The 24,776-nt window shown below is 55.5% G+C and overlaps 8 protein-coding genes across 8 annotated transcripts; 5 read left to right on the forward strand and 3 right to left on the reverse strand.

Annotated features, from left to right (window-relative positions):
- Nucleotides 1-216: 216 nt before the first annotated feature.
- CABS01_09413 (uncharacterized protein) lies at nt 217-1,825 on the reverse strand (the record flags this gene model as incomplete). The annotated part of the gene is made up of 2 exons (XM_060542770.1): nt 217-1,709; nt 1,774-1,825. 2 exons carry the CDS (start codon nt 1,823-1,825, stop codon nt 217-219), a joined length of 1,545 nt encoding a protein of 514 aa, XP_060400497.1.
- Nucleotides 1,826-5,626: 3,801 nt separating this feature from the next.
- Nucleotides 5,627-6,235, forward strand: CABS01_09414 (acetyltransferase; the record flags this gene model as incomplete). The annotated part of the gene is made up of 1 exon (XM_060542771.1): nt 5,627-6,235. One exon carries the CDS (start codon nt 5,627-5,629, stop codon nt 6,233-6,235), a length of 609 nt encoding a protein of 202 aa, XP_060400498.1.
- A 1,467-nt stretch (nt 6,236-7,702) lies between these two features.
- Nucleotides 7,703-8,962, forward strand: CABS01_09415 (PHB depolymerase family esterase; the record flags this gene model as incomplete). The annotated part of the gene is made up of 3 exons (XM_060542772.1): nt 7,703-8,140; nt 8,250-8,690; nt 8,762-8,962. The coding sequence occupies 3 exons, from the start codon at nt 7,703-7,705 to the stop codon at nt 8,960-8,962; spliced, it is 1,080 nt and encodes a 359-aa protein (XP_060400499.1).
- An 841-nt stretch (nt 8,963-9,803) lies between these two features.
- Nucleotides 9,804-11,530, forward strand: CABS01_09416 (major facilitator superfamily transporter; the record flags this gene model as incomplete). Its single annotated transcript, XM_060542773.1, has 3 exons — nt 9,804-10,013; nt 10,082-10,184; nt 10,272-11,530. The coding sequence occupies 3 exons, from the start codon at nt 9,804-9,806 to the stop codon at nt 11,528-11,530; spliced, it is 1,572 nt and encodes a 523-aa protein (XP_060400500.1).
- Nucleotides 11,531-12,318: 788 nt separating this feature from the next.
- On the reverse strand, nt 12,319-14,574 carry CABS01_09417 (uncharacterized protein; the record flags this gene model as incomplete). The annotated part of the gene is made up of 3 exons (XM_060542774.1): nt 12,319-12,489; nt 12,558-14,278; nt 14,367-14,574. The coding sequence occupies 3 exons, from the start codon at nt 14,572-14,574 to the stop codon at nt 12,319-12,321; spliced, it is 2,100 nt and encodes a 699-aa protein (XP_060400501.1).
- A 1,545-nt stretch (nt 14,575-16,119) lies between these two features.
- CABS01_09418 (Ras family protein) lies at nt 16,120-17,036 on the forward strand (the record flags this gene model as incomplete). Its single annotated transcript, XM_060542775.1, has 5 exons — nt 16,120-16,198; nt 16,267-16,286; nt 16,347-16,373; nt 16,443-16,634; nt 16,689-17,036. The coding sequence occupies 5 exons, from the start codon at nt 16,120-16,122 to the stop codon at nt 17,034-17,036; spliced, it is 666 nt and encodes a 221-aa protein (XP_060400502.1).
- Nucleotides 17,037-18,163: 1,127 nt separating this feature from the next.
- Nucleotides 18,164-22,754, forward strand: CABS01_09419 (mitofilin; the record flags this gene model as incomplete). The annotated part of the gene is made up of 4 exons (XM_060542776.1): nt 18,164-20,107; nt 20,170-20,205; nt 21,208-22,414; nt 22,501-22,754. 4 exons carry the CDS (start codon nt 18,164-18,166, stop codon nt 22,752-22,754), a joined length of 3,441 nt encoding a protein of 1,146 aa, XP_060400503.1.
- A 180-nt stretch (nt 22,755-22,934) lies between these two features.
- CABS01_09420 (uncharacterized protein) lies at nt 22,935-24,563 on the reverse strand (the record flags this gene model as incomplete). The annotated part of the gene is made up of 1 exon (XM_060542777.1): nt 22,935-24,563. One exon carries the CDS (start codon nt 24,561-24,563, stop codon nt 22,935-22,937), a length of 1,629 nt encoding a protein of 542 aa, XP_060400504.1.
- Between the last annotated feature and the right edge of the window lie 213 nt (nt 24,564-24,776).

Raw genomic sequence — 24,776 nt, forward strand, 5'->3', positions numbered from 1 at the left:
GTGGACAAGCCTAAGAACGAGGCTAAAAAAGGGATGCGAAGTGGTGGTGTCTGAATATGCATCTGGATTTGAGCATAACCCCAACTTGTTCGTAGGGATATCGTGGCCATTCTGTAGCCTCGTCTTCCCGGCCAATTTGGGAGCTCCGTGGCCGTTGCAATTCCTGCCCGCTCAATCGCCAGACCACCTGACCCCAGGTTTATGCCCAACTCAAACCTAAAACACAGTCACCGTATTAACATGATCGTTCTTGAGTACTTCAAACACGAGGCCGGGGAATCCAAAAAGAGTAGTGGTTGAATCGTCGCTGCCATCAAATCTCTTGGCGCCACTGTCCTCCCAACCTCCAAGAAATTCGCAGCTGCTGCCGGGGCTATCACCCCAGCCCCTATTGAGCACCATGCCTCTTTGGGGGGCTCTGAAGTCGCCTTCAGGGTACGCGCTGTTCCACCGTTCGTTTAGTCTCTCTTTAATCTCGGTGAACTTGGTCTCTGAGTTTGCCGCCGCACCGGGAGAGCCATCGTCAAGATAGCTAACTTCCCAACGGCAGCGACGGTGTCTGTTGAACTCATATGATCCAGGTACGTTACCATGAAGGACTAGTTTCGTAGCAACCAGTCGATCAGGAGACTCCGCCTTGATGGGTTTTCCTGGCGGCACTTGAGACTCGTGTTGCGAAGGCGGTGGTCTTGATGGGGGCGAGGGGGTAGACACCAACACATCAAATCCTAAGTAGAAGTAATTGTAGAAACATTCGCCAGAAACGTTTCCGGCGATGTCTTCTTCGATGGCTTCATCGTTGGAATCGTCTGAGCCAGTGTTGGCAGATGATTGGTCAGTGTCCGTGAGATCGTCTGGCCGATTCAAGTCAGCGCCGTTTGACCGAGCTCTGCTGTGGCTCGCCGTCCGAAGCTTGTGTATTGTCATCCTCTGGTCGTTCTTCCGATAAGTAGCGTTCGGGGGACCGAGCTCAGCGATCAACTCCTGTGGGCTCGTCTCTCCCAGGATGATCCAAAGGGACGAGTTGGTCCACTTGCGGAACAACTGGAGCTTCCCACCACCATGGATCTTGACCAGCGAGATCTCATCGGGAACGACATCCTTCCCCCTTGGAAGAACGGGAACCGTTTTGACACTCGGGAGAACCTCTGTCCAAAGGCTCTCTCGGGCTTGGGCCCACGAGTCTCCGCTGAAGACAGCCATGGAAGTGGGCACCTGGCTTGTCGCAGCAGAGAGGAGGGACACCACATCCTTATTGGGGGAGTACGCAGACTCGGCCAGTCGGAAGGTAAAGGCAACGCCAGGGTAGGACAGTATGTAGTTACCCAGGTTATCGGAAGAATCGGGTGTAGGGGGTATGTACTCTCCACCATAGGTTGGTCCGAGCAAGCGATGGTAGATTTGTCGGAAGGTTGGGCCGGAGGTAGATTCTCCGGGAACTGGAGACGATGGCGGTCCCTGCGCGTTGGCGGGTTTGACGAGATCACGGTCCTTAAACGTGACATGATTCTTCGTGAAGTCGACAATCTCTATCAGGCGCAGACGCTGTTCCGGACCGTCGAATCGTAGCCTTATGCCGTTGGCAGGGAGGCTGAGTGTTACGGGCTGTTGGACGGGTTGCTCGCGGGAGTAGGCAAGGTCGAGTTGTGGAAAGCGTTGCGGTTCGGCCTTCAGTCGCGTCAAGACATCATGCAAGGACGCTCCAAGAACTAAGCGACGAGCAATAGAGTTAGCGTCCGAGTGTGTACTGCATCAGGCAGAGTTAATGCAAACCAAGAAACCCCAGAGCTCGTCCTGGGTGCAGTTGCGCAGTGAAGAGCGACATGATGAGCAATCGGATCGTGGCTCAGCGCGGGGTCCGCCGAGTGTTCAGGGCGGTGTTGTTGCAGGAACTGCGTCGAGTTCTAGAATGTATATGGTGGCATGAGATGTGGTTACTGGTGGTTTTGGTAATGTCTTGCGCAAAGGAGATGTGTATGAGTGAAGGAGAGTGTTCCGAGAGTCAGCAGTAGAGACGGCGCAAGTTGTTCTCCTGTCGTTGTTCACGGGTCCGTCAGAGGGGTTCATGTGATGCTGCAGCAGTGACAACGGACTAGCGGGGCGTGGGGTCGGAATGAGACGTCACTCGCTTATTAGAGGTACAAGGTACGAGATAGCACCGTTTGAGCAAATCAGAGTCGTTGAAAGCAGGTGCAGCAGATCCACCGGGCATGCAGGGGCCATGAGCTCTTATCTAATCGGCCAGCAAGCTCCAACGGAACACCCCACCTCAGTGAGGAGGGAAGTTACTTACAGACATGAACCAGTGGAGGATGGGGAAGCTGTTGGGGATGATTGAGCTTCCTTCCGCTGCAAGCACGACAAGTCACGATCCAGGTACCAGTGTAACTCACATTTTGGATCTAATTGGAAGGCAATAGTGAGGAAAGTGCTTGCCAAGAAAGAGATCTTCAGTCCGTGTCAAAGTATCTTCTTTGCCCCAGGTAACTAGGTACATCTCTGAACTATTGGCAGGCGCGGGGAAGATAGCCAGCGTACTTAGCATCAACATCATCTCAAGAATGTGCCAACGCAACCTCTTGGCTCGTCGGAGAATCGCCTCTTCCATCTGATTGCAAGGTTCTGCAACATCATGAACTTCTTCTGTACACGAACGCCAGTCAACAAAAGCCAATAAACAGAACTTGCCAGAGATCAGGACACTTTGTATGCCACCGGACATACCTCCGGAAAGTCTCTCCAATTCCCTCGCACGAGGCTTCCGGCTTTTCCACCGGCTGCCTTACTGTCTCCGCATGGAAACCATCCCGCCTCTGCAACAAGTGTGTTTGCGACGGCCAGCAAGATGCTTCATTCGGTAGATTTCGCTTTCTCTCGCCTGAAGTTGAGCACGGAGAAGCCTCCAAGGCCTGATGCCCACGGACTGTCTTTCGACGAACTCTCACTCTGTTTCACCTATTCTTGTTAGTTCAATCTACTTCTCTACAAGGATGGACCACAGTATCGCACATTTTTCACACCATTCAATCAATCTCCTGGCCAGTCCTCCCACCACTACGGCTCGCTCGGAATTGGCATCGATTTATGAAGAACTGTGTGTACGCCCCTCAGTACTCAATAGTGAGCCTGAACTGGATCACAGGCCGTTTCGTCCGCCTTTCACCATGCTATTCCATCAACCTCATACTTAGAGCCTTAGCGTTGATGCCACTGTCTCAAGCAGTGTCTTGGCTCACTCTTTATTTCGAATAATCAAGGGGAACCTAACGTTTTGCTTAGACTGATAAAGTACATCAACAGAAGCGCGGAGCATCAATGTTCAACATACTGCCTCATGTCCACCTCTCACTGGTATTATGCCACGATGGTCGGGTTGCCGCGGCACTCGTACCTCGTCTTCGGATTCGCCCTGCCTTTTAATTGACTTTGGTGTGCCTCTCGGAAAAGACATGGAGAGCGGTTCTCGGTCGGCGCAGCGAGTGCTACTACTCTTCAATTTTCAGAACTAGAGTCCAGTGAAGCCTCACAAGCCCCGGAATTCACGGCCTTCTTGTCTGGTTATGTCTGGGCGTACACTTATTCATCTCCAGGAGCAGCTGTAGCAGCTAACCCTTAGCAAGCTTGTCGATGCCTCTATTCCCAACAGACCGACACGGGATCAAAGTCTCACAAGTATGTGACGAGCAAGATGGTGGAGTCGACAGCTGGATGTGCCTAGAATTCAATCTGCAGAAGTGAGTAGACGACCGTGGGTGAGCAAGCGACCTTTCCACGGGCCCGACTAATCCCATCAAGTACTAGCATGGTCATCGGACCTAAACCGTGTTTCTTCGATGGAATTATGGGATCAGTATCCACGATGAACATGAGCCTTGTCGCTCGATCTCAATTGTCATTGTTAGAGTGCTTCTTTGCATCTTCTGGACTACAATACTTCAGGCGGTATTCGTCAAAACTTGCAAGAATCACGGCGTCCCCGATCCGGGGTATCTTGCAATTTTTGAGGACCGCATTTTACTGCGCTAAGTATGATCATGCCGTCAAGTAGCAAAAAAGCAATGGAAACGTCTGTGAGCTTCTCTGGTTATTCTCCCCAGACAGGTATTTCTACTGACTTCGTTATAGCAGGTCGACAGCTTTTACAGCACCGGTGCCGGTTCCACAATCTCCGCCTGACTCGACTCTTCAAGAATACGCGGGATTGCCCTTCAGTGTCACTATGATTCGGTTTCATTCTTCAACTTGAAGTACGACGATGGATCTCGCAGATCGATGCCGGCGGCAGCGGACAGTTTCAGGACGACAAGTGGGCCGACCGTGCGATCACGCACAGATTATGGCCTCAGAAGTCGCATGCACTATTCACTTACCTTCCACTCTCTGAGCCACTGAAATCGAATCCCATTGCATAGCTCAACATCGAATTCGCATTCATACCCAACGTAGGCGCCTCGATGCCCAACAGTATCAGCGCTTGTATGCGGCAGGCACAGCTTAGCTAGATCCCAGGTATTCCAGGGCTTAACATGTCGGCACACTAGGGGTCAACGACGTCAACGCCGTGGAATGAAGGAGTATGACCCATCTCTACGTCTGAAAACATTGTCCGGCGTAGCAAGTTGAGCACTTACGAGGGATCGCGTCCTCGTTGAAGAAAGCAGTCCGCTACGAACGGCTTCCGCCTAAGCTTGCCTCGAGGCAGTCTCATCCGCGAAAAGCTCGCCTCACTCTTTGTGCCAAGACGTGTCAAAGTTTGATCTGATATCTGAGAGCAACTGCCGTCGGCGACAGGGTCCACCTCGTGCAGTAGTGCAACGATGCTCCGCAACGTGAGTCGGCCACGCCGTCTCTATGAACGGCGTGTCGACTTCGAATCCTTGGAATTATGTAGACAACGTACCGTGATCTAGTTATGGCAAGCAAAGCGATATGTTTTGGCAGACGTTCAAAGTTAGCGAGCGCCAAATTAGTACTTGGTGAGTTGAGTATTAGTGAAAATGGCTCACGAGTTGGTATTCAGACTTCCGTTCATCTCGAGTTGCCGTCATTGAGTAGAATCCGATGGTACATCTCACAACGTAGATACAATCAAACCCCATCACTAATGATGAATCCTTGCCACCGCACCTTGCACCTGGAAAGCATGTTTCTACTTGGTCGAGTGGACACCACCGACAAGCGTAACATTCGAAAAACCAGGAAGTAGATAGACCCGAATCGCGGTATGGTGAGAGCAGCTTCGAGCACACGATGCCTTACGCTTTAATGCACACAATCACCGCAATGAAGTCAAGTTCGATCTCTTCTTCCATCGTCTACTCATCAGAGTCGGAATTCGTTCCCGTGACGTGGGTTTCTTCCCAAGCGAAGAACCAAAAACCATGCCGCTTTCGACGCTCCTGATTCGCGGGTTGAAAGGTGTGGTTATCTCAACACTGTCTCGTTGGTACCGACGCGGGAAAGGATTCAAGCGATGCTGACTATACCTTGAATAGGTAGGTGAGTATCCAACGTTAATGGGGACCATCAGCCCTAGTCTTCCCCTCGACACTTTTCTGTCTTGCCATGTCATCGCCACTCGGCCCCGAAAAATACCTCGGCAGCGTACCATTAAGGAACAACCACAATGAACGTCAGAGACGCCAGCCTAGCCTCTCACGATGCAGAATTCATCGTAGAAGCTTTCGACTCGACACTCGCGCCGCTCGCGGCCATGGGCAGCGGCGCGATGTGGGGATCGCAGCCCTTTAGCCGGAAAGACGGCTTCGTCGAGGAAACCCTTAAGGACGTCGCGGCGTCGGAGAGGTACCGGACTACCGGCGAAGGCGATGCTTTGAGAATCTTTATTGCCGAAGTTGAGGTTCAGTCCCCGACGGTGACCGGGGCGATTACCCCGCACGACGCCGGGCAAGACGAGCCGGGCCTCCGGTACAGGGCCGCCGAGGACGGGAAGCGTTATGTATCCGTCGGCGCCGCGTTCATGCGCACGAATTGGCTTCCGGGTCACGTCAAGAGGCAATTTAACAAAGAAGAGAATATTCGCGACGAGTTGGAGGGGAAGAAGGACGGCTTCGTGTACCTCGATGTGCTTGTCACGGATTACAGGACCGGGCGGTATCGCAAGGGCGCTGGAGAGGCGCTCATCCGACGGGCCAAGGAGTATGGGGTTGAGGAGGGCATGCAGGTGCTTTATGTTGATGCGTGGGCTGGGAACGAGAAGAAGTTGAACAGGTGAGTCCGACAGAGGAGTGGCGTTAGACGATGTGATTGTTTTTAATGACGGAGAATAGGTTCTACGAACGGCAGGGATTTGTTGTCGTTGACGACTTTACTTTTGCGCGTACTAATAAACCTGCTTGGCTTGGTACGCTCATGCGTCTGGATTTGTCGACGATTGATGGACATCAAGCATGAACAGGCGCATCCACGAGTTATGTCGGGACTGTTGACGAGACACCAATGAAGGTCTCTCACACTAGGCCAGTCTACAAGTTGCTTATACGATATCAGCTCAAACTCTAGGCGAAGGTCGAGAAACGTAGTTTTCCTTGACTTGAATCGAATCATCGTCTCATGGGATGGCTATCTGGTAGCGGTGCCTGGGTTTCTATCAAAGTGGGACCCGGTCTTAAGGTTTCCGTTTAGATCAGACCCAAATAGAGAAAATGAAGAAAGGAGAGAAGGAGACGAGAAAAGGGGACCTCTGTAGGGAATCGAACAAAAGATTAGGTTGAGTGAGGCTCGAGGACTTTCGGTTCATACAAAGACTCCCCCCTCATACCCCTCGGCCACGTTCCCCTTGTGCCTCTTATGACAGGAGAGAAAATTTGACTCGAGTACCCTTCTTCTCAGGGAGTATTCTACTCTCTTGGATGGATCGTACGAATACACGACGACACCCTTCTCATGTGAAGGTGCTCCCGGTTGCAAGCCTTTATAGAGAGGCTCAACTGCTGACCGCATTCAGGCTAAATGGAACCTCACTGTCACCACCCTCCACGTGGATTTTCTCCAATGTTTACAGCCTGCTATCATGGGCTTTGTACAGCGTATGAACGGTTTCCAGAAACGATGCTTCCGTTGACCCGAGAAATGGGGAACGTCTCAGTGTTGGACTGAATGAAGTAGCAGAGACTAAGTGGCAGAATCGCTGGGGGTCCCCATTCGTGTAGCGTCACTACTTCCCAATCCAGGGTCCGGAGACAGACACATCATCCGGTCCGCAGTCTTTTTGTTCTATGAATACCGTAGACCGGACTAGGTTTGAATGGCAGGCTGGGCTCAAAAGCGCAAGCGGAAGAGATTTGTGATTTTCAATCGCTGACCGACCGCCTCGAACGGTCGAGTAACAACCGACGAATACCCTCTCACGAGGGAAACACTGATGGGACTCGAATCAGAATGTTAGAAGCTCTACAGCTCAATTCTGGCAAATTTTATGACTTTGTCTCTTTTCAGACGCCCGAGATCGTTGATAGATGGAGGTGACGACGCAGCCACTAGCCCGCAATTCTTCGGAATCATTGCGTCCGCCACCCACTTTCGCAGACCTTAAAAGGGAAAGTTGCATATATAAGACGATGTCCATGGCCTACCACCCAAAGACACGAAGAACAGCTGTTCTTCACCAAGTTCGGGTCCAAAAACCCACCCACTAGAGTTTACAATAGAGCGAGAAAAGGGAAAAAGATCGAATCTCACAATGAGGCCTCTCACCCTCCTAACCACGGCTCTCGCAGGCCTCCTCGCCCCCTCGCTCGCGAGCGCCGCCTCTCTCCAACAGGTCACTTCCTTCGGGGCCAACCCGTCCGGCGCAAAGATGTACATCTACGTCCCGGACAAGCTCGCGGCGAGCCCACCCGTCATCGTAGCGATCCACTACTGCTCCGGCACCGCGAGCGCGTACTACTCTAACACGCCCTACAAAGGGTACGCCGACACCTACGGGTTGATTGTCATCTACCCGGAGTCGCCGTACTCTGGCACGTGCTGGGACGTCAGCTCGACCGCGTCCCTGACGCACAACGGCGGCGGAAACAGTAATGCCATTGCGAACATGGTGACGTATACGCTTGATAAGTATGCCGGTGACAAGAGCAAGGTATTCGTGACGGGGACATCTTCGGGGGCGATGATGACGGTGAGTTTCTATTTTCCAAACAGTAGCTTTTGTCGAAAGACATATACAGTAAAGGGGAGAGACTCTTCATCTTAACAAGTGACATTCTGCTAAAATCTAACAAACTTAGAACGTCATGGCAGCAACCTACCCAGAGCTCTTCGCCGCCGGCATAGCCTACTCGGGCGTCCCCGCGGGCTGCTTCTACACCGGCACCGTCAACGGCTGGAACTCGACCTGCAGCCAGGGCCAGTCCATCGCCTCGCAGCAGGCCTGGGCCCAGACGGCGCTCAACATGTACCCCGGATACAGCGGCAGCCGCCCCCGGATGCAAATCTACCACGGCAGCGCCGACACGACGCTGTACCCGCAGAACTGGAACGAGACGATCAAGCAGTGGACGGGCGTGTTCGGGTACAGCCTCACGCCGCAGCAGACGCTGCCCGGCACGCCGAGCGGGCAGTATACAAAGTACGTGTACGGGCCGAACTTGGAGGGGATTTACGGGACGGGGGTCGGACATAGTGTGCCTGTCATGGGGGCAGAGGATTTGAAGTGGTTTGGGATCACGGTGAGCTTTATTTCGATTTCCCGTTTCTTTCCCTTCTGTTTCAAAAGATAGGGCTTGACTGACGTTCGTAGGGCGGCTCCACGCAGCCGGGAACAACGACGCAGACCTCGGCGGCACCACCGGCGACGTCGACGGCGAGCGCGCCGCCGACCGGAGGGTGCACGGTTGCGAGGTGGGGCCAATGCGGCGGGAGCGGGTGGAGCGGGTGTACCGCCTGCGCGAGCCCGTATACTTGCCAGGCCGCGAACCAGTGGTACTCTCAATGTCTTTGAATAATTTTCTTGGGCTGTTGCGGGCGATTGGGCAGGTAGAGGTATACTTGGGTTCTACGCTGCAGAGTATGAGGGTGAGTCAAGGTAAGTTTGGGAGACGGCGCTGATGTGGGGCCGTTGGCCTTCCGGGATGTTGGCCCAAGTCTCTCCTCCGGTCGACCGAGCTTTTTGAGCCGAACGGTTGCCGGGAGAGCGATCCCACTCTTTCCAGATAGAGCTACTTGATAACAAACTTAATTCTGAGGGGTTTTCCCTTCTTCCATGGCCAGAATCAGCTGTTTGAATGACTCTCGTCCCTGCAAAAAATGCATGTAGAGGCGTCGTCGGCCGTATTCCGACCCTTGTCTAAGGCCGAGAAATCGGCCTTTACGCCATGCACAACAAGCGCGCTGCACGAGACTTGCTCTAGCTCCGACCGGAAGACTGGTAGCTTGCTTGGATGCGTGCAGTGATGCCACGAAATTTCCCAATACTGTTCAAATAGTTGGTAAAATCTCGGAGTGAAGGGCGGGAGGATGACCGGCGCAGGGTATTGCGTGATAGCGGAGAGACATCGCGCATTGGCTGCTTGGCGAGACCCGGCTCACCACTAACCTCACGGAATGAGACGACAAGAGGGAACATAGTCTATGGCATCCTTCGATAACGACATTTTGGAGGGACCCACAACAGTTATTGATGCGATGGAAGCTACGAGGTTAAAGAACGCAGGTGTTCGCTGAAGGCTTCCCTTGGAGAGCATGCTTTACACGGAGCCTAGATGAAATCTTTTCGGCGGGCTTTGCGCACTTACATCTCAAGAAAGTGCCGTAGTTTTCGATCAAAAGAAACCACCCAAGTCATGGCCGACGAAAAAGAGGTCGAACCCAAAGTGAAGTCTACGTCGAAGGGCAAGACCGTCTCGGAGAAGAACGCCGACGTGACGCTGCGACTCCTCGAGCAGCATGGCGACGAGTTCGGTCCCCTGACGCCCGAGATGGAGAAGAAGATTCGTAGGAAGCTCTATCTCCGCGTCATGACTCTCCTCTCGGCCATCAACATCATGCTTTTTGTAAGTTGATCGCAATGGAACCTGGGTTTGTGTGATGAGCAGTCAGCTAACCGTGACTTATTCCCCAGGTTGACAAGTCGACGCTCGGTTATGCAGCTATCTTGGGCCTCTTTGAGGAAACGGGAATCAGACAAGCCCAATACAACAACTTGAACACGATGTTCTACGTCGGTAAGCAAAACTCACCTACACATCCCCTTTCCGCCTACACAACAACCTTTCCAGCGAGAAACTGACACAAACACCCAACCCTCAAAGGCTACCTAGCCTTCCAATGGCCAGGCCACATCCTCATGCAGAAGCTCCCCTTTAGCAAATACGTAGCCATCACAATCTTCATCTGGTCCGTCCTCATCTTCCTCCACTGCGCAGCAACCTCCTACGCCGGCCTCATCGTCCTCCGCCTCCTCCTCGGCGCCGCCGAGGCCATAATCGTCCCCGCGATGGAAATCACAATCGGCATGTTCTTCAACCGCCGCGAGCAGTCCTACCTCCAGCCCGTCCTCTGGATCACCTGCCAGGCCGCGCCCCTCGTCACCGGCTTCCTCTCCTACGGCCTCCTCTACGCCGAGGGGCCCGTCCTCCCCTGGAAGCTCCTCCACATCGTCACCGGCGGCCTCACGCTCTTCCTCGCGGTCTGGGTCTGGTTCGAGTACCCTTCCAACCCGGCCGAGGCCCGCTTCCTCACCTTGGAAGAGAAAATCCACGTCATCCGCCGCGTCCACGCCGCGCAGCAGAGCTCCATCGAGCAGAAGCGCTTCAAGCGCGAACAGGTCGTCGAGACCCTCCGCGACCCGGTATCCTGGCTCTTCGCCCTGCAGTCCTTCACGCTGATGTACTCCAACAACCTAAACTACGGCCAAAAGAACCTCATCACCACCTCCATCGGCATCAAACCCCTCGGCTCGACCCTCGTCGCCGCGGCGGGCGGCGCCTTCGGCATCCTCTGCTGCGTCGTCGCCACCCTCGCCCTCCGCCGCTGGCCCAGCAACCTCGCCCTCCACGGGACCCTCTGGTGCATGCCCGCCGTCGCGGGCGGCATCGCCATGGTCACGGTCCCCTGGGACCGCAAGATCGGCCTCCTGGCGTGCCTGATCCTCGCGGCGGCGACGTACGGCGTGACGTACATCATCGCGCTGGGGTGGACGACGTCCACGGCGGCCGGGTACACCAAGAAGCTGACGCGGAACGTCATGTTCATGCTGGGGTACAGCGTCGGCAACCTCGTGTCGCCGCAGATCTGGGTGCCGGCCAACGCGCCGCGGTTCTACGGCGCGTGGGCGTCCATGATCTCGGTGAGCTGGGTCGGGACGCCGGTGATTTTGTGGATCATCCGGTTCATACTCGTGAGGAGGAATAAGGAGCGGTTGGAGTATATTGCTGGGCTGAGCGAGGATGAGCGGGACGGGTGGGTTGAGCAGGTCGACGAGGGCGGCGAGACGATCCGGGTCAAGGTCGATTTGGCGGTTTTGGATCTGACGGATCTGCAGAATAAGCAGTTTCTATACCCCATATGAAGGGGTGAGGATGTAGTTCCTCATAGTTGTCAGCGTCTTTGCGAGGACTGTTGAATATCAATCATACTACCGTAAGGCCTCGTGCCGATCTCTCGACTGTCCCAATCGTTCTATTTCCTTTGTCTCCAACTATGGCTTGCTGAGATGCAACTCGACTTGGAGACCTGAAGGTCAGATTTGTGCTTATCCAGTCGCCCATAGAGTTTCTCTCAAAGCAACAAACAAGAAGTCAATTCTGGGCTTATCAAAACTTAACATGCAATCCATATAGATTTCAAACGGTCTACACTCGGTGTTAGCTGTTTCAATTGGGTATGCATAGCCGTGTTTCTCTAGTAAGAGACTGTAATTGACAATTGCTCAGACGGGCCACACAATGAGACTTCGCAAATTGGCTCTACTTTATGTGGATTGGTCAATGGCGTGCGACGCTTATTTATCGTCATGAAGTCTTAAAATTGCGTAGGGCATGACAAACACTTCTAGGAAACGCGCAAGTCGAGGGATCAGAAGGAGAAAGTTGTATTATTCAGTTCTTGAGACAAGCCGTTAATTTGCTACGACATCTATGCCATGTCCATTCCAGGCCTGATAACTCCCGGCTCAGCATTGGAAAAGAAATAGTTAAACAAGGTTTCTGTATGACCTTATTCAGTGAAGAATGTGACAAAAAGGGTTGAATGTAGAATTTCGGGCCAAGAGAGCCGTCTTCCCTTTGAAAAACGGCTCGATTGCACACAATAGGAGCCACGAATGGAGAGAAGTTGAGCCGCAACCAAACACCAGCCTCACTCAACTCTCTTCTTGCCCTCCTCGGCATGAAGGTATCTCGCCGTGCTGAGACCGCGCTCATGGCGAGCAACAAAGGAGCCAAGGACGGAATCCTTCCGGGCCTTGGACATGTGCTCGGCGTAGCCCTCGTTGGCCCACGGTCTGGGGTTGAGCTTAGGCCAATTGACCTGAGATAGGTTGTCAGCTGGATTGAACATGGACAGGGACAAGGGGCAGCATGATGGCTGTGACTTACGTAAAGCATGCCGTGGCTAAAGACGAAGCTGGCAGACCAGACGGCGACGGCGAGCCAGAAGAGGATGAAGACACGGATGGTGACGACGGCCTCGCTTTTGGAGAAGAGACCGACAAGAACGAGGAAGATGCTGAAAGCGAGGAGGTAAGGGACCGACTGGATGAGAATGGGGCGGCGGTCGGCAAAGACCAGGGAGCCTCCAATGTTTGCGGTACCAGGGAGGAATACGCCGAGGAACAGGTCGTACGAGTCCTGGCGGGGACCGTCGAAGAAGTTGTTCTTGAAGTAGCGGGTGACGCCGATGCGGGCATCCTGAAGAGCGCCGACCTTTGTGCGGTTGCCGGTGCGGGTGACGTCTGTCTTCATGGCTCCGGTGCCGGAGTACGAGTTGGACACAACGTCGGCGTTGTCGGCCCAGAGGTTGCGGAACATGTGCTCAAAGGCCGGGTCTTCGTCGCGGAAGGACGAGCCGCGGGACATCAAGCCCATCTCCTCAAAGATGCGGTCCAACATGTGGCGGGCAAACATGGATTGGACCACGTTTGTGCGATCCAGGCAGTCCATGCAATTTGTGCGCATGACGCTGGTCTGGTAGCTGCGTGGCTCGAGACGGCCGTCGTTGGATCCCGGCATGTCCACCGCACGGAAGTAGCCTTGATCTTGGAGAGCCTCCTGCAGCTTCTCGACGAGGGCGTATGCGCGGTGCATCTTCATGCCCTTGGTCTCGTGGTGGTAGTCAAAGTAGATGTAGTGCAGGCGGTCAAACTCGACGGCGCGCTTCTCGGGCTGGATTGTGGTGAACTTTTCGTCCGTGATACGGTCGCCCTCGGTCCGCTCTTTTGGCGACGATACGAGCTTCTCAACCATTTGCTCGTATGAGCTCTTGACGCGCTGCTCGCGACCCTTTTGGTTCACGAGGTTGATGAGGTAGTTGTCGCCGTAGAGACGGATCTGTTCCTCGAAATGCGCCTTGGCCGCCGGCAGAGCGCTATCGATGCCGCGAACCTGCAGCTTGGGAACGTAGCGGAGGCTGTTGATCTCGGCCCAGTAGGTGGGCACACTGCCGCGAGTCTGGACGTAGGACATGATCTGGGTCTCCTTCCCGTCGGCGCCGTACTTGCCGCTCTGCATATCGCTGCTGCCGGCAAAGCCGCCCATACCACTGCCTGAGTCATTGAAGATGGTGATCTGCTCCGTCTCGTTGTAGTTGGCAGCGTGGCCCTCGTCGTCAACGCCTCGAGTGAAATATCTGGTGCCGCCGCGGTGTCTGGATCTACGGGAGATGAGGGTGACGGTGACGGGGGTTCCCTTGAAGGTGGTGGGGCGGATCTCGAGCATGCCAAAGATGACGGGGAGGATGAAGGGGTCGACGCCGGGCTGGGGACCAACATGACCTCTGGCGCCCCTCGTTCGGAAGTCGATCAGGTCTGACTGGATAAAGCGGTTGAAGAAGAAGCGGTCGTCTGTGCGCTGCCAGAGCGGGAGAGAGGCGTCGGCGGAGGCCTGGCGCTGGAAGGAGTTTGTGAGGTCGAGAGAGTAGGAGAAGTACATGGGGCCGTTCTTCATGAAGGTCTCGAGCAGACCAATAAAGGTATCTTCGTCGGGGTCTCGGATCTGGCGCTCGCGCATGGGAAGGATCTCGGTGCTGATAACTTTGTAGACCATGTGGCCCTTGAGGCGGCCGACAGGCTGGGCCTTGTTGATTATGATGACATACTTGTCTGGAGAGAGAATGGGAGTTAGCGAATTGTGTTGTATTGCAGGCCAAGAGGGGTTGACGGCGTTGCTGGCGACAGTATGGGATCCTACCAAGTCTGAGTTGGACTATGCCCAGAATTCCGGCGATGCTTGATTGCCGGGATACTCTCTTGCCCAGGCCTGCATCTCCAAGGCGAAGGTCTCCGGTCGGTCTGTCAATGACCAGGGCAGGAGCATCAGGCGAGGAGGGAGAAGTGAAGACGTAAGAGTCGGGAGCGACCTTGACATTGATGTCGCGATAGGGAAAGGTGGGTGCCATGGCGACGGGCGGCAACGGGATGATGAAAGGGTAGTGAGTAGCGAAGAGAAGGAAGAGCTAGATGGACAAGGCAATGCAAGGCTAGGCAAAGCAGAAAAGAAGCAAATGAATGAGGGGAGGTCGAAGGGAGAGGGAATGCCTTGAGGCCCTTGTTGTCGTCCAACTGGGAGGTTGTTGAAGTTGGAGCTGACGGTCGCAAGTTCAAGTGTCGAGCAACAGTAACCAGAGCCTTGAGGACAGCTTGAGGCTTTGGTTGGCTACACTGAATGTGAACCCCAATAAAAATGGCTGTCGTCACTCTGCAGTCGCAAGCACAGCCTGGGTGGAATGGGGGGCGAGGGGAGCGTCTCCACACAAGGTAAAAGTACTTTGACGAAGTACCTTTCTAGAAACTTGTAGGAAACGACCAACTGTGCACATAGTAGAATACCTCAACTGAGGTAGAACAGCCTGCTTAGAGCTTCGGTACTGCTGTGCAAGGGGCTGAAGACGCACTGGAACTCTGGGAATCTGAATGTCCGGCTTGTGAAAGAGGGACCGAACAACTAGAAGCACAAGCCATGTTCGGGAGCTATGATCCAATGAGGGAGCTGGGCAGCTGGTTAGATCTGAAGATTACATACGCAGTACTCCTGGAGAGCCATCACCTTAGGTAAGCCTGGGATCAAGAGCTGTCCTGAGGTGCTGCCAGTCCTGTGATGCTGTGATGATGGTGCTGTGACTCAGAGATTACATAACACGGCAAAATCCTCCCGTCGGCCAATCAACGCAGACCACTTTGCCCAACTATCGAGCTGGAGGTCACCTTAGTCGGGCTTCTGGCGGGTCTGGCACCTGGTCAGAAGTCATCGGGGTCGTAGGTGTCCCCCGTCCGTCCGTCCATCTGCACCTGACAGCCCGACGACTGGTGAGTGTGTATCATCTCAGCGCTCCACTGTAGAGTACCTACAGACTTGTAGACAGCTTGGTCCTTAGGTAGGTAAGGTACCCTATTAGTCGGGCGCTAGGACACTCTCAACCACGTACGCAGTACCTTGCCTTACGCAGCCCGCAATAAAGTACGGAAGTACCAGACAGTGAATGGGCATCAGTGATCACCCACACATACACACCACCCAACAGCACCGACACGCCCCCCCGAGACCCCCAAGAACGGTTGACCCCAAGGCAGTCACATTATTCCAGGCCCCGATTTACCATCAACTCCCATCCCGCTGCTTCCCACCTTACATTCCACCACCACCGACCTTTACGCAGTACTCGCACTCTCGCCCCTCCCGCCGCGCAACCACGAATCTTTTGATCCACGACGGCTGCTGTCGCGACCCTCGATCCCTATCTCGATCAACGTCACATCGCCCTCATTTCCTCCATTACGACTTGTACCATCCTTTCCGAACGCCAGCGAACGAGTCCGTCCGGCGACATTCGATACAACCGTCATTCTAGAACAGCCTCTCGCTCCGTGTGTGAGGCCCATCAAACGCCGACTTTCCTGCCATCGCCCGCTTCTTCCCAAAAACCTCTTCTTCATATTACGCAAAAATGGCTGCCCGAGGCCCCGGTGCTCCTGGTGCGCGCGGAATGAACACGCGCTTTGCGCAGTTCAAGCTCGTCTTGCTAGGTATGTGTTCTTCCTTGCCGCCCGAGTAGTCTATCATAACAATAGCTAACGGTCACGATGATACACAGGCGAATCCGCTGTTGGAAAGGTATCTCATTGTCCGGATCGTCGTGGAAATTCCATCCGTTGGTGCTAATCCGTTGTCCAGAGCTCCATCGTGTTGCGTTTCGTCAAGGTAAGTCCCCGATGCACAACTTGTCCGGCTTCATCATCACACCAGGTCATTAACCTTGTGCCACTACAGGACCAGTTCGACTCCTACCGCGAATCGACCATCGGCGCCGCCTTCCTGACCCAGACCATTTCCCTCGACGAAAACACCACAGTCAAGTTTGAGATTTGGGATACGGCCGGACAGGAGCGGTACAAGTCCCTTGCACCCATGTACTACCGCAACGCAAACTGCGCTGTGGTAGTTTACGACATTACCCAATCTGTAGGTTGAATGATAACCTATGGCATCCTTCACAAGAATGCTAACAGCAGCAAGGCATCCCTGGATAAGGCAAAGGCGTGGGTCAAGGAATTGCAGAGACAAGCCAACGAAAACATCATCATCGCCCTCGCCGGCAACAAGCTGGATTTGGTCACCGAGCAGCCCGATAAGAGAGCGGTGTCCACGGCCGACGCCGAGGCGTATGCGCGCGAGGCCGGACTCCTCTTCTTCGAGACATCGGCCAAGACGGCCGAGAACGTCAAGGACCTCTTCACTGCTATCGCCAAGAAGCTGCCGCTTGACCAGGCCGGCCCTAGGCACGCTCGGCCAGGCCAGCGACAGGGCGTTAGCCTTCAACCCGAGACTCCTGGCAGCAATGTCAGCGGGCCTTGCAGCTGCTAAGTGAGAAGAGACTCACATTCCAACATCATCATTATCATCACATATCGAAAGAGCCCCAGGAATACGGCGAAAGATTGGCATCACGTCCGAGGCGAGACAGGCTTCCGTTGGCAGACTGCGCGATGGCACCCATCGGTTCAGGCACCGCACCAATACAAGCATGTACACGACGGCGTTTGGGCTGGATGGGTTTGGGCTGAAGAAGAGCGTTGTCGCAAACCCCTACACCGAAGAATGGGTATGCTAGACCCAGCTTTTTAATATCAACAGTACGTTTTTTTGAGAGAAGGAGAGAAGAGGGAGAGTCAAGGAGAGAAGGGGAGAGAGTTGCGCGTGTGTGTGATTTTACATTTCGAGTCTTCATTGAGCTGGTCATTCGGTTGCGGCAACTCGGGTGTAGGGACAGTCCTGGGATAAGACGGTGTACGGGAACGGATTCACTTTACTGGGGGAAGCATCCTGCAGCATTTTTCTGATGTACAGTATGCGATAGAGGCAACTGTTTCTCAAGGATGGGGCCGTATACAATTTCTTATCGTTTCAATCCTGGGCTTGGTGATGCACTGGACATGGTCCCATTGACGTATATACACACAGCTCGTGGATGCCGATGAAGATTTCCAAATGCTGCCATCAAGGAAGTCAAGCTTGGTGACGTAGTTTCGTTTAGGCATTCTTTTTTTTCTTCCCCCAATAATTCGCCAGGTTATCGAGACTTTGAGAGAAAATTCACGCAGAGCAGAAAGCTGTATCATTCCCGTTAAACATGATGTATATCAATTTATCAATTTGATGAAGACGAGAGAGGGTGAAAGCCGCGTGTCAATAATTGACAGGTGACGTGAGCTCTTTCTGAGGTACTTTACGTAGTAAGGTACACCGTACAAGTACGTAGTAAGGTATAGGCAGGCAGGTGGTCCTGGCTGAGATCCCGGTTCCTGCCGCTCGGCGCTCGCAGCGGACCAGCACGGCGCGGCTGGAAGCTCACCCAGTTTTAGCCGAACTTTTCCCTGAGCTTTTTTGTGCCTGGATTCCCGTCACCAAAAGGTACGGAACACCTCCCACTGCAACTCCCCCTCGACATCATTCACCCCCAATTACGCCCTGTCGGCCCATTGCATCCCCTCATGTTGCGAACGTCGATTCGATCCGTGAGGGTGCTCGGCCACAGGCCTGCGGCGGCCGTCGTTGGCCGCCAATGGCAGGCCGCTGCCGCCCGCCAGAGGAGGCATTTCGCAGACGACAAGAAGCCCGCTGTCGACCCTTCCAAACCCGCCGTCCTGCCGGCATCAGAGACCATCACCTCAGAGAAGAGCGCCGTCCCCGAGATTTCCGCCGTCGAGCCGACCATCCCCAAGCAAGAGGTTCCTCTTACGCCCCCGACTCCCGATCCCGCGGTCGTCGTTCCCAACCTCGAGGCTGCCGCTGCCGCTGCCGCTGCTCCTCCTCCGCCCGAGTCGCCCGCCGCTGCCGCGCCCAAGAAGAAGGGTTTCTTCCGCCGATTGAGAAACCTCGTCTTGACCCTCGCCATCCTCGGCGCCGTCGGTTTTGGAGGCGGTGTTTGGTACTCGCGCGTCAACGATAACTTCCACGACTTCTTCACCGAATATATTCCCTTTGGCGAGCAGGCCGTTCTCTATTTTGAGGAAGCAGACTTCCGCAAGCGATTCCCCAACCTCTCAAACAAGATCAAGGGAAGAGATACCGGAAGCCAGGTCAAGATTCCCGCCCAGAGCGGCGCGTCATGGAGAGTAGCCGATAACGGCGAGCCCGCCGGTCGTCAGTCGAGCGCTGTTGACAAGGCTGCTGCCAAGGTCGTCGCTGTCAAGGAGGAGGTGAGCAAGCCGGCCGAGAAGCCCAAGCCTGCGCCGGAGGCTCCCAAGGCCGCGCCTGAGCCCGCCAAGGAGACCAAGCCTGCTGCTGCTACTGCGCCCAAGGAGGACTCGAACGGATTCAAGGCCCCCGAGGTCAACGAGCCTTCGCGATTCCCTCCCATTGCCCCGATCGACGCGCTGAAGATTGAGGATGCCACCGAGCCCGTCGTCCAGGACCTCGTTCGCATGCTCAACGACATCATCACCGTGATCAACGCTGACAAGGCCCACGGCCGCTACTCTCCGACCATTGCCAAGGCCAAGAGCGAGTTGAGCAAGGTCGGAGGCAAGATCAAGGCCATCAAGTCTTCGGTCGAGGAGAAGGCTGCTTCCGAGGTTGAGGCAAAGGTCGCCGACTTTGACAAGGCCGCCAACGACCTGATTGCCCGCGTCGAGTCCGCCATGGTCGCCCAGGAGACCCAGTGGAGAAAGGATTTCGAGGACGAGATGAAGAAGGTCAAGGATGCCTACAACGAGCGCGTCAAGCTTCTGCTGGAGCGCGAGAAGCAGCTTAACGAGGAGCGTCTCAACAACCAGCTGCTGGAGCAGGCGCTCGCCCTGAAGAAGGAGTTCGTCGCCGAGGTGCAGGGCCACGTCGAGGCCGAGCGCGAGGGCCGTCTCGGCAAGCTCAACAACCTGTCGGCAGCCGTCCAGGACCTCGAGAAGCTGACGACGGGCTGGAACGAGGTCGTCGACACCAACCTCCGCACGCAGCAGCTCCACGTCGCCGTGGACGCCGTCCGCGCTAGCCTGGAGAACGCGACGACGCCCAAGCCGTTTACACGCGAGCTCGTTGCGCTCAAGGAGATTGCGGCTGAGGACCCCGTCGTCAACGCGGCCATTGCCTCGATCAACCCGTCGGCCTACCAGCGCGGCCTCTCCAACGCGGCACAGCTTATCGACCGCTTCAGGATAGTCGCCAACGAGGTGCGCAAGGCGTCCCTCCTGCCCGAGGAGGCCGGCGTCGCCAGCCACGCGTCGAGCTACCTCCTCAGCAAGGTCATGTTCAAGAAGCAGGGCCTGGTCGGCGGCGATGACGTTGAGAGCATCCTCACCCGCACGCAGACGCTGTTGGAGGAGGGTAACCTGGATGCTGCGGCCCGTGAGATGAACGGTCTGCAGGGCTGGGCGAAGACGCTGAGCAGAGACTGGCTCGGTGAGGTGAGGAAGGTTCTTGAGGTCCAGCAGGCTCTTGATGTGAGTATACCCTCGTGAAATGCATGTGAGGAATGTTCGATAACTAATGTGTTTAATTCTAGGTCATTGCGACAGAAGCGCGCCTGCAGAGTCTCAAGGTAGAATAATGGACGGGAAACATTCTTTTTCTTTTGTTCTAGTATGAAGGGGGGCTCCCACGGGGAGACTATTTAGAAGAGTGAGAGTGAGCAAGATAGCCTAGACCTCTGGTCTGTGTAAGACATAGCCCATAGACTTGAATGAAGGCAGTGTATTTTATCAAGTCTTTCTACTTGCGATGTCCGTACTACCTCTGTATGCTACAGACCCAGAGCGCGGTTTGACATTTGCTTAGTTGATTCATTCGGGCCATTACCCAACCTGAAAGGAAGCTTATTGTCAAGACACATGGTTAACTAGTACCTAAGGTAAATGGTATAAAAACACGAATTGAGTTTTGAGAGGCTCTTCGACGCGTAGTCACAAGCCGGTGCCACGAGAGCCGTCCTGACTACCTTGTTCGGCGCAGACTTTTAAGGAAACGGGACGAGCGCCGAGCGCAGGGCCCCCGGACCACGCTCTCCCGGCTCGAGTGCCGAAGCGCACCCCAACGGAAGCCGCATATAACCAGAATGAACCCCCCACCGAAACCCGGTAGCAGACGCAGCAGCTTACCACACCCCGAAATTCTACCTTTCCAAAGTACCTTAACCAGAGTTCAAGGGAGAGCTCTGGTAACCCCTCCATCTCGAGCCCCGCTGTAAAGGACCTCCCCCCCAAAAAGATAGGGAGCATTCCCAACGTCCTTGATGCATCATGCATCCCGCCACGTAATACGCCTCACGCGCAGCGCCAGCAGCAGAAGTTTCCTACTTTCCACATTCTTAGGACGACGAATGATGGCTACCGCCGGGAGGACGTACAATGCAAGTCTTCCCCCAAGATATCCCCCTTCCCGCTGTGAAGCTTCAGAGCGTTGTCTCCGAGGTCGGAGATCGCGACATCTTTGCCGCTTCAAGCTCGACTTCACAGAGCCACGCAGTCGAGGACCGCAAGACGAGGAGAGGAGAGGACGAAAGCACACCGCAGAACCAAGCTTTACTAACTCAGTCTAACCCCAGGACGCCGTCGACGCGCTCAACACCCTCCAAACCCCCTTCGCGGTAATCGAAGCCCGCCGCAAGGCAGGCATCCGCCCCGACGAAGCCTCCGTCGCCGAAATGCGAGCGTACCTCGCGCGCGTGGGCTACTCCGTCTCCGACCTCGACGGCCTCAACGTGATCCACGTCGCGGGGACAAAGGGGAAAGGGAGCACCTGCGCCTTTACCGACTCCATCCTCGCACGGCACCGCGCCGCTTCGCCAAAGTCGATACCGCGCAAGGTCGGGTTGTTGATCTCGCCGCATTTGATCGCGGTGAGGGAGCGGATACGGATCAACGGCGTGCCGATATCCGAGGCGCTGTTTGCGCGGTATTTCTTCGAGGTGTGGGATCGGTTGGGGGAGGAGAATGAGGTGCTGGGAGAGGTTGTTGCGGTCGGGACGAGGCCGATTTACTCGCGGTATCTGACGCTGGTTAGTTTCCATGCTTTCCTGAGCGAGGGGTGCGATGTTGCTATCTTGGAGACGGGGATCGGGGGGGAGTATGATGCTACGAATCTTGTGGGGCGGCCTGTGGCGACGGGGATTACGACGTTGGGGATCGATCACGTTTTTGCGCTGGGGGATACGGTGGAGAAGATTGCGTGGCACAAGGGCGGGATTATGAAGGCTGGGAGCAAGGGGTTCACTGTTGAGCAGGTTGCTGGGGCGGCGGGGGTGTTGGAGGAGCGGGCGAGGGAGAAGGGGGTCGAGATGGAGGTTGTTGGTGTTGATCCGCGGCTTGGGGGCGTCAAGATCCGTCCTGATGCGGTTTTCCAGAAGAGGAATGCGAGTTTGGCGGTGCGGCTTGCGGAGACTGCGCTGGAGAGGGTCGATCCCGAGTTCAGGAGGGACCCGGAGATGCTGTCGGCGCCGTTTGTGGAGGGGTTGGAGGGGGTTGTTTGGAGGGGGCGGTGTGAGGTCAAGGAGGAGGGCGCTGTTGCGTGGTACGTTGACGGGGCGCATACGACGGATAGTCTGAGGATGGCGGCGCGGTGGTATGTGGACGAGAGTGCGAGCAGGGGGAAGAAGGGGCCGAGGGCGCTGGTGTTTAACCAGCAGGGTCGGACGGAGGCGATTGACTTTTTGGATGGCATGTACGAGGCTATCAAGAGGGTGGATGGGAGGGCGTTTGAGAGCGTGGTGTTTTGTACGAACGTTACGTATGCCCAGACTGGGTATAAGCGAGGTGAGCCCCCTTCTTCTTCTCAAGTGTCGTTGGGATGGTCGGAATGTTTGGACGAGAGAAGAAGATGCTGACTTGACGATGGACAGACTTCGTCAACCACCAGTACGACGCCAAAGCCATCGAGGCCATGACGGTGCAGAGGCAGTTCGCGGAGCGCTGGTCCAAGCTGGATCCCCACGCCGACGTGCGCGTGATACCGACTATCGAAGAGGCCTTGAACCACGTCCGGAGCGTCGGCGAGGGCCTGCCGGAGGGCGAGAGTGTACAGGCTCTTGTCACGGGCAGTCTGCATCTTGTTGGTGGCGCGCTGGGCATCCTGGAGGGCGCGGATGCTTTGTAGATGTTTCCAGGGTGTGGAGTATTCATATTGCTTTTGCGTTTGACTCCAAGAGGTTGGGGTCTTATGGGATACAATGGGGTTTAACAACGGCTTTACATAGGGGCACGAACAGACATGTCCTCACGGATTCAACTCTAGATTTATATGTTCTATATTCTTCAGTCTTCTATTCTGGGTGGATCACAATAGATTTTCCGGCTCCAAGAAGCCGATGACGTTTCCAACGAGATACATGCTCCCCGTAACCAGCACGTTTGTCCCCGACGACGGCTCCGCGACGCCATCGACGGCGCTCTTCATCTCCGTCAGGTCCCTGCACACCGCGACCTTTGTAGCAGGATACAATTCCCTAAACGCCGCAGCACACGCCTCCTGAACACTGAGATCTACGTCCCCGCCCTCGCCGGCGATGTTAGTCTTGTCGTTCCTCGTGAAGATGGCCGCGGCCAGCCGCGTCTCGAGGTCGACACCCAGGGTCTTCATCTGGCGGAGGAACTCTGTCAGGAGGGCGGAGGCGTCGCGCTCTTGCTGGTTGAAGACGAGGACGAAACTTTCTCCGTCGTCGTGAGCGGTGTCTGAGGAGGTTGTGGCGGCGACGATGGGTGATATCCAGCGCGCTACTTCGGCCAGACTATCCGCGTTGTGCGCGCCGTCGAGGTACCACGATACACTACCCTGCTTTAGAACTTCGTGCCGGCCGCGGAGCGTCGCCTCGCGGAGACCGGCGATGATGACTCCGGGGACATCCGCCAGCGAAGGATTCGCCTTTCCTACCGTGCTTGACCCCGCTTCTCGGGCTTGAAGGACCTGGATGTGCCGCCTCGCAGCCAGGGCAGCGAGAGCCTGGTTCCTCTTTTGAAAGTCCCCGCCTGGTAACTTTGCGTCCTCGACACCGCTCCACGCAGTGACGTCCTCGTCGTCGACCTCGATTAGCTCCGCGCCTGCTTCGCGCGCGCGGGAGCGGAGGGTGGTCATCACGCCCGGGTGTACCTCATCGGATACCCTGCGCGTGAAGGTCGCGACGCCGGGTTTCATCACGCCCGCTTTATGCCACGCGATCTGCGAGGGTGTGGACCCTAACATCGCAACGTGATCGATGCCAAGCTGCGTGATGACCGACGTCGTCACCGCCTCGGGTGGGATGGCGTTCGTGGCGTCGTATTCGCCGCCGATGCCGCATTCCAGCACCACGGTGCGGACGCGGAGTTTGAGGAAGACGTGCAGGGCGAGGAGGGTGAGGAAGCGGAAGTAGAAGGGTTTGGAGCCCGGTTCGATGCCGAGGTCGGGCCCGGTGCTGCTGGCGCTGCCGCCGGGGGCGGAGGGGGAGGTGCAGGAGGAGAGGGTGTCCCAGAGTTCGAAGAAGGATGTTGCGAAGAGGGTTTGGGAGATGGGGGTGTTGGAGACTGCGATGCGCTCGCGGGGGGTGAGGAGGTGGGGGGAGGTGTAGGTTCCTATGGGGCCTATGTGTGTCGGGGAAGGGTGCGAGGAGGATGAGGATGAGTGGTTGAGGAGGGCCGAGGTCGTGAGGGCTGTTACGGAGCCTTTTCCTTTTGTGCCTGCTATGTGGATGAAGGAGAGGGAGGCGAGGCGTTCGGGGGTGAGGTTTGCGCGGAGGAGCCAGGCGCGCATTTCGGGGATGGCAAGGAGGTTTGGGTCTGTTGTTGGTGTTGCTGGTGCTGCGGTGGTGGGAGCGGCATCTTTTGGTTTGTTGAAGAGGGCGTGGACTTTGAGGTTTGGGATGAGGGTGTTTAGGAGGTTGATTGCGTCGGTGTAAGTCCGTGATGATGGTGGTGTTGCGGGGGGAGACATTGTGGTGATGAGTCTTGATAAGGAGGGATTATTGAAGGGGTGGTTTGTGAGGCGCAATGAGGCTGAGATTTGGGTTGGGCGGAAGAAGAGCCTCATGAGTGTGAGATGCTGGAGAGGGAGGTGGATGGTAGGGGTATGTGATCACGACGTTGAAAGAAGCATTGTTTGTGAGTTTGGTGGTTGGTGGTTGAGGCTGAAATTAGGTTGGTGGTT

The sequence above is a fragment of the Colletotrichum abscissum genome, assembly GCF_030869225.1.
Source record: "Colletotrichum abscissum strain IMI 504890 chromosome Unknown Scaffold_22.1, whole genome shotgun sequence".
Classification (NCBI taxonomy): domain Eukaryota; kingdom Fungi; phylum Ascomycota; class Sordariomycetes; order Glomerellales; family Glomerellaceae; genus Colletotrichum; species Colletotrichum abscissum.